Source organism: Chaetura pelagica, unplaced genomic scaffold, assembly GCF_000747805.2.
Source record: "Chaetura pelagica isolate M959 unplaced genomic scaffold, ChaPel_1.0 scaffold3, whole genome shotgun sequence".
In the NCBI taxonomy this organism is placed as follows: Eukaryota; Metazoa; Chordata; class Aves; order Apodiformes; family Apodidae; genus Chaetura; species Chaetura pelagica.
Window position 1 is genome coordinate 12,899,228 of NW_009952974.1, and position 8,828 is coordinate 12,908,055.

Genomic DNA, 8,828 nt, shown 5'->3' on the forward strand with positions numbered 1-8,828 from the left:
CGCAGTGCACGTACCGGAGCGTCCCGCAGGCGGAGCGGACCCACGCCGTGGTGCTGAGCCGGCCCGCCTGGCTCTGGGGCGCCGAGATGGGGGCCAACGAGCACGGCGTGTGCATCGGGAACGAAGCGGTGTGGGGCAGGGAGCCGGTCTGCGAGCGGGAGGCCCTGCTGGGCATGGACCTCGTCAGGTTTGCACGGGCCGCGCTGGGGCTGTCCTTTAAAGCAGCGGGTTCGAGTTATGTGGGTGCTTTCGCGTTCAGAAAACAGGTCTGGTCTCCTCGGCAGCTCTAGGCACGGTTAAAAACATGTATTTCTTGGCAGAAGGATTAGATCCCTGCCAGGAGCTGGGAGCCCGCGAGAGGCATCGGGCGCCAGAAGAGAACCTGTCAAAGAAATCATCAAGTGTCTTTCTCTTGACAAAGTTTATACTAAACTAAACTGGGACTCTTAACTAGAGCACAGTGGGGATTCTGAAACTAGTGTTCAGGACTTCTTCCTAAGGTCAGTTCTCATTTCCCCATCTTTTCCATGCGTATGTTTACGTTTCAGCCTCAGCCACACCTCTCCCTGTAAATGTGGCAGGTTTATTGGCCTGCCCTGCTGGCTGCCAGTGGAACTCTCCCTAACCAACAGCAGTCAGTAAATTCTTCTTCACAGTTTCCCCCTGGTCTAATACCCACACAGGACCTGGAGGCGTTTCTTAGGAGCCCCTTCCCTGCCTTTCTCTGTTGCTGTTGGGTTGTTTTTCCCTGTCCCAAGGACACAGATGACCTACTCCAAACAAGCCATTTAAATGACTTGCTCCTTCCTCTCACCACATTATACAAGTATCAGGTACATACAGAAAGAGCATTCCAATTCAGTTTGAATACTCGGGTGGAATAGTTGCATGTGAAGTTTGTAGTTAAAAAAAATAACATCTTCCTTTTGTTTTAGGCTTGGACTTGAGAGAGCAGACACAGCTGAGAAGGCTCTAACTGTCATAGTTGATTTGCTAGAAAAATATGGACAGGGAGGAAACTGTATGGAGAGCCAAATGGTATTTACATACCATAACAGTTTTCTGATAGCCGACAGAAAGGAAGCATGGGTGCTGGAGACATCAGGAAAATACTGGGCAGCAGAAAAAGTAGAAGGTATGGATGATGCTCTTGGCTTTTAACACTTGCAATGCAATGACAGTTAGCAGTTCTCCACTTTTCACCTGTCATTTCATGAAGGGCCTCAAACTAGTCTCCAGATACATAAATAAGAGAAAAGAGCAGGGCCTTAGAAGGACAAACTTTGTCTTTGGAGTTCTAAGAAGAAGAATGTAAAGATGGGCATAGTAGGACAGAACCTGAACTATGATTCTGGCAATAGAATTAAGAGCTGAGGGGCAATGGAATTTCAATCAGAAGGATACATACAGCCAGGGAGAGAGGGCCAAGAATAAACCACAAGGACTCAGATCTTGTAGGAAACCCTTCAGTGCATAAATTGCTTTAGTAAGCTAATTGTAAGCGAAAAATGAAGAAAAAGCATTCAGTGCATTAAAATTATTCTTTCCTCACCTTACAAACAGGAGGCATACGGAATATTTCCAACCAGCTCTCTATCACAACCAAAATTGACAGAGAACATCCAGAATTAAAGGAATATGCCAAAAGCCAGGGCTGGTGGGATGGGAAAGAGGAATTTGATTTTGCTGCCACATATTCTTACGTAAATACTGCCAGAATGACCACATCTGGAGACCGATATTGTGAAGGCTACAAACTTCTGAACAAACACAAAGGTATCATTTTTGATGATTTTTTTAAAATATAAAAGCATTTAGTGAGCTGCATTAAATCGTAAATGATTAGACATCTGCTATGGACAATCATGCACATGAATTTGGTGAACCAGAACTTACTAAAATCACTTTTTGCCCAAAGGAGAAACTCTGAACTTGTCAATTTGAACTCGTCAGTTTGTCAATGAGGAAAAATTAAAACAAGGGTCAAATGTCAAGCACACACAGCTACACTAACAACTCTGAGAGGCCACATACTGACCATACCACTGAACACTGCTTAAGATTGAGCTCTGAAATGGTTTGATAGGCTATATGTACCTCTAAGAAAAAAATCAGAGGCTAAAACAGAATCGAGTGGATTGCAGCCAAAACCAGAACCTTATGAACAGCTTCAGCCTGCCACCATTCATACAGGCCTAAGACAACAGCACAGAATTCAGATACGTGTCTCGCATTTAGTTTTTGAGATCGGTTTTTAAATGTTTGTGGTTTCATTATAACTGCAACTCTAACCATGTGTGGGCTAATAAAACACACAGTATCATAAAATAATTTTCTGTAAGAAGGAGCTCCTAATCATCAACTTATTCACTTATTTTTCAGACCTCTATAGAAAGAAACTATTACTTCTCTTTTAACTGCCTTCACCTGCCAGGTTTTTCTGCATCTTTATTCACTAGCTTATTTGAAGTAATTAAACTGAACCAAAATGACATTGCACCTTTGTACTTTTATGTATTTGGCTGAGCTCTACCAGACCTTGCTTACCATTTAGTTAATGTGCTAGAATGAATTACCTTTTGCTATCCTGCTCTAGTGATCATGTAAATCCTACATTCATTTTGGGAATTGCAGGTTTTGAACAGTGAATGCATTTTCCTAATACCTGTATTTACTTGTATTATAACAATGCTGAGATTCTATCAGTGTTTTCATTCTAAATCCCTATTTTCAGGCATTTCTATGAGCCATTTTAAAAATCACACTAGGTGTTCAGGTTATCAACCTCACATGTTCTCAGTTTGTTTAGCTTTATTTTAAATAGGTGCCCCTAACTAAAAGCTATTTGGTTTACAGCATCAGTAAAATCACTGGTGTCTAAATCTACCCTTTCACTTAGTGGCATTACAGTTTTTTTCCAGGCTACCTACCAAGTGAAGACCATTTTTAGATAAACATTTATACTTCAAAAAACAGGGAATACAAAATAATTAAAAAGTGTAGTGGAAAATATGCAGTACCTCTTTCCTGCTGGACAAGTTGCAAAATTCCAGTTGCCAAAGTGACTGTTGCTTCTTTTAATTTCTTTGGTTTATCGAGCTTGTTTCTTCAGTTCTCTGACATTCCTTGGCAACGGTGGGAATACCTAAGAGTGTTTCCTTGCTAAAATGTAGTGCTGCATGCCTGTCTACAAGCAATTTGAATTGTGTATAAAAATAATATTGGAGACATCCAAATTAGCAGCAGAGTGATTATTCTGAGAGGAAATGGCAAGGCAGTTCAATAATAAAAAAAGAATCTGCACGTAGCTAGAACTTCACTGAGGGAAATGCTAAAAGATGAAGTGGAAGTAGAAAAAACAGTGAATGAACTAACGTTTTTTCTGCCATAAGCACAGCTCAGCTGGTACACCAGGTTTGAAAAGGAAACTACTGTAAGTGCTGCTGGTTATTCAATTGCCTAGTGATACCAGGCCAGTATTTAAGCTTCAGTGTACACTACGTGAAGAGCAATATCATTTGAACACTAGATGCAGAGGCATATGGAGAAAGGGGTTTGTTTCACCTACTTGGGAAGAGTTATTTTCATAGAAACATTTGGCACTACACCTCACATAGGTACATATGATATATGTATATATAGGTCACATAAGATGACTTTACAAATGGATGTACTATTGTAGTAACTGTCAATCCAGATTACAGAAGATGTTGTTACTCCAGTGCATCCTTTCGATTACCAACTTAAAGCTTAAGTGCTGTGCAAGGTCAGATGATTAAAAAAAAAAAGTCTTGGCATTTGATTTTCCAAGTTACACAGAAAATCCACGCACAGTTGTTATTTTTACATTTCCAAAGCAACCTAGTAGTATTAAACGTGTACAAATACCAATAGCTATTATAATGATTTATCTAAACTTCTACAAGTTAACAAGCTACTGATTTTCATCTGAAAAGTTACTGTGTAAATGACCATTGGCTAGCCATATGTATTTTACTTTTCTTTGAAATATCATGTACCATCATCCTCCTCCTCTTTTAAGTCATAAATGTTAGAGCTTATTTTCACCTGCTCTTTGAAAGAAATGCTTTGGGTAAAACTAATATTTTTAAAGTGTGCTACATATTCAGGATGATTTTTTTTTCTGCCAACACAAACTAAAATTGGTATTACCTATTAAAGGAAAAAGCACCCAGTTGTACTTAACGTGCCATTTAGTTGGTATTATAGGTAGTGCTGTTTGCAAATTATTGTATCCTTAACAGGATCTATCACTCCTGAAATAATGATGGAAATTCTTCGTGACAAAGAGAGTGGCATTAATATGCAAGGTGGATTTATGACAACTGGAAGCATGGTGTCTGTATTGCCTCAGCAGCCTGACCTGCCATGTATTCACTTCTTTACTGGAACTCCAGATCCTGCAAGGTGATGTAGCAGCAAGTAATTAGGATAAAAAGTTGAATATATCTAAATGAAAAGTGTTGAATTTGTCTAATTATATTCCTTTTGGCTTTTGTTTGTTTGTTTGTTTTGTTCCTCCACCCAAAAAAGCACACAATCAAAAAGCAGGAGGAACATAATGCCATCTACCAGCCCATCTAGTGAAACACTGCTATGACACTCAGGAGATCTTTTTTTTTTTTAAGACTTCATTCTTAAGAGAAGGGATTAGAAGAATGGGGGGAAATACAGCAATTTCCTGACTCAAGAATTTTAACAAAACTGTATCAGTAAAGGGTCTCTGTTCTCTTTTCTCTTTCTAGGTCTGTATTCAAGCCTTTCATTTTTGTTCCCAATATTACTAAGTTAGTAAAAACTAGTTCCCCTACATTTGGTCCTGATGATCCAGTTAAGAAGCAACCACGTTTTCAGAGTAAGCCAGATCGAAGACATGAGCTCTATAAAAAACATGAAAGTGCTGCTGTAGTTATGGAAACTATCAAGGTATGTTGATTAAATTAGATTTCAATGCAAGCAGGTGGTTTTTATAAGCCCCTTGCTCACATTTTGTTAATGTGATACTATTTAATGCCCTTTGATGGATTGTGAAGAACATTGTAATGCACCAGAAGCCCATCAGCTTGGCGTCTGGCAGGCGTATGTTTCAGACAGTAAAGATTGCAACTAGCACTTAGCTGTACTCCCAGACCCAGCCCCAGACAAGTATCTGTGCTACTCACCTTGCAGAGAAGCAGGCCACTCATACTTCTGAGCTAGTCAGATAACAGGGAAATGATTGAGCACAGCTCCTGGCAAGAGTATGTAAAACTCTTCAGGACCCTGTCTTAGGCAGTAAGAGGGCATGCCTTTGTCATTGCTTGGTATGGACAGGAAAGGAAAGAAGATCCCAAAGGTAACTGGACACAAAGGGGAAGCAGGGAGATAGTTGTTTAACAGTAGCATCTCTTCTATTTACAGATACATGTTCTAAAAAATATGACACATGCCCATTTAAGTTTTGGTAGCATAAAGAGCTAGAGAAGCTTTAGTTTTGTTTATTTTCAGTCCATCAGACAAGGAGGTTGAGAGATGAAGCAAGTGCTGGATATTAGGAAAGACAGCTAAGAAAACCTGTCATGGTGCTAACTTCTACCAACACAGACTTGTACTCTAGAAACTACTGAGAGGTTAAAATAAGGACGTAGAACAGAATTTTGATAGGATGAATACTACATATCCTGCATAGTTTTTAGTGAAATACAGATGTTTCTTTTTGCAGGGCAAAGGTAAAGAGATGCTGAAAGAGATACAGGAATTGGAGAAACAGAAGATCAGTGAAATGGAATCGATCCTGCAAAATGGATGTCTTGACATGAACCAAGTGGTTAACCTTTTTTCACAGTGTGTAGAAGAAGAACTCAAAATATACAGCTAAAGCTACTATTTGAATGTGGTAGAACATAGTTCTATGATTACCTCTTCTAATGAAGTGGTTGGAGAGATTACATCTTATTTTCAATATACCAGTTCATATGGACAGTTTTAAAGATGTGGATTCATATTCAGGCCAAACAGCTTTTAGTTGTATGAAGCAATGCTGTAAAGGCTCTTAAGAGCTAGGCAGTGGCTTTGTCTGTGAGTGGCATAAAGCTGTTAGCAGAGATTGGTTCTGCTGACAAAAGAGATGGAATTAGAATGCAATAGTTTGGCTAAATTGTGGAATGACCCCATCCCTGGATAAAGAACGCAAATGCAGATTTTTAGAACTCAGTACTAGTGAACACACATGTAGCTTTTATAGTCAAGATACATGTAGCAGAATTTCACATTGTCTGAATTAAAATGGCCATGCTGAAAGACTTTCTAAAATAGAAGCTATTATTTGCACTGAATAAAAAGGAATGCAAGTCAAATAAGATTGATATTCAGCTGTTTGATAAAATCACATTTCATATATGAACCTTCTACTCCTTCAATGTAAAATGAGGCTGAGGGTTTAAGGTATACTAAAACCAAATCACAATTACAATTTCACCATGATTTGTTGTGAAAACCAGCTACGTGGAATTAAATGCAAGCAACCTGCAAATTACCCCACAATTTTAACTTCTATTCTCCTCACCCTGACACTGAAAAAGGAATTAACTTATTTACATAAAATATTTTTGTCAAATTAATTTTGCAATACACTTGGGAGTTTTCAAATGCTGCTTGAATTGTAACTATTTTAAAATCAGGCAATGAGGCAGAAGAGGTTGGGGTACACAAATATATACGTGTACTCAGTGGGACACTTCAAAGGACTTTTAAAAGTTTTTCACTTCATATAAAGCCTTTGAACCATGACTTGTCTTGCCAAAATTACTAGAGTAACATGGAGTTAATGTAATCAAGCTTTTTGCCTTGCCAGGAACTCTTCCTTCCTGATCCTGTTTAAAAGTAATGATCAATATGTGGCATTACTTTTATTATCCCTGGCAAGGGACAAACTGAGCAAGCAACAAAGAAAGGAGATTCTGGCTTTACTACATGATCAAACAGGATAAATATCAACTATAACTGGAAGGAGAAAAAAAACAACCCAACAATGAACACTTCTGCAGACCTTCAGAAGAGAACACATAACATGAAGTGGAGCAGTATGCATCATGACACAGGATCCCCAGAGAAAGACACAGCAAACCACAGAGGGACCATTATTTGATGATTTTTCTATATTTAGTTAATTTCTAGAATCATCTCATGCTAAAGATGGAGCTACACACATGCAGTTTTCTCATTTTAATTTAAGCAAACTAAAAATAAATATATAATACAGTTTGCAGAATGAGTAAGAAAATTAAAAGCTTAGCAGAACTGGTTCTTCTTCCTAATCCTACTATGAAAGTAGGAGTTAATTTAGGATACTGTGTTCAGATCCACAGCAAGAAACAAACAGGTTAGGAAAAGTTCCCGCATTTTCTAGTCTTAGTGATCCTACATGTACCAAGTGGCAGGAGCAAGAGAGACTGAGTGAGTGAAATGAAGATGAGATCAGGAGAAATAAATAACTTTTCCACCACCATACATGAACAAAAAAATAATCTTAAAAACCAGAATGTCCTCTAGAGGGCAACCGTTGCATGCATTTAATCTAGGAGCACATTTTCTAATGTATTTTAAAAGATCTAGAGCTTAATGAAGGATCATTAGAAAAAAAATACTAAAAACTAGAAAATTAGGAGTTTTATATCGACCCTTGTCAATTATCACAATTATTCTGAAATTAGTGACAGAAAAAAAAAATCCTGTGGTTCACTGCAGACTCCCAGACTGACATGCTCAGTGGATGTTTCCACAGCACTGTAACTTCCAACTTAACAGATTTATCTCAAACTAATCCACCTTCAAAATAAAAACTCATTGCATCACTGACCACAACTTTAAAGCAAAGCTATTTCTAACTACCAAAAAATCGTCCTTACCTAGGTAAACTATTGGCATACATCAAATTGTTAACTATTTTAAAACTTGCCAGTTCTCCTTGTATCAGGTAAGAGTTACTTAACCTTCTAAAGCTATTCAAAGTCTATCCTTAGCTTCCAGAAGTACCCAGTGATTTAGAAACAGATTATCATATCCTGCATTTAATTCCTAGTTTCTTTATTTATTAACCATCATAGACTGTCATGAGACTCTTGGGTATGATATTGGCAGTCACAAAGTTGTAACAGTCAATCTAACAGAACTTGGTGCCAGTTGTTAATTAGAGGTTTCTCTTAATTAGATGTGTATTAGGGAGCCTTCTCAAATTAGAAATTTTGAGCAATTTCTTATTATAAACATATACATTGTGTTCAAATATAGGGAATAGCAGATCCATTATAGAAAGAAGGCAAGGGCAGGACTTTGTGATGAAAATGAGAAATACAGGAGTGCAAGAACAATGACTGTGCATAGGACCATAAAGCTGACCTGGGATCAGCTTGTTGAATATTTAAAGAATCCTGCCCACTTCTGCCCCCCTCCTCCCCCCTAAAAAAACCCCCAACTTTAAATAAATAAATAAATAGATTATGTGAACCAATTGTAAAGATCTGTTTAGGCTGTTAGACAAAAACTAGTATCTTTGTGTGAACACCCATCAACAACTACTTAAAAAGCATCAATGGTGGATTTAAGAAATACCAAATTTGAAACCCAAGAGCCACTTTAACAAATTTCTCAGAAAAACACATTTGTCATAAATTTTGGTAAGCACACATAACCCTCCCACACCTCACATCAAAGCTCAGAACTCTGAAATGAAGTAACAGATTTATTGACAAGTTACAATATTTAGAAGCTTCTGCTCTTAAGTCACATATATCTAATTATTCAAAAGTACTTGATGTAGTTGTTTCCAA

The 8,828-nt window shown here is 38.0% G+C and overlaps 1 protein-coding gene across 1 annotated transcript; it reads left to right on the forward strand.

Moving 5' to 3' along the window:
* The first annotated feature begins 11 nt into the window (after positions 1-11).
* SCRN3 (secernin 3) lies at positions 12-6,174 on the forward strand. Its single transcript, XM_009996161.1, has 6 exons — positions 12-187; positions 936-1,135; positions 1,564-1,776; positions 4,266-4,428; positions 4,767-4,947; positions 5,723-6,174. Exons 1-6 carry the CDS (start codon positions 87-89, stop codon positions 5,876-5,878), a joined length of 1,014 nt encoding a protein of 337 aa, XP_009994463.1. The 5' UTR covers positions 12-86; the 3' UTR covers positions 5,879-6,174.
* Positions 6,175-8,828: the final 2,654 nt, after the last annotated feature.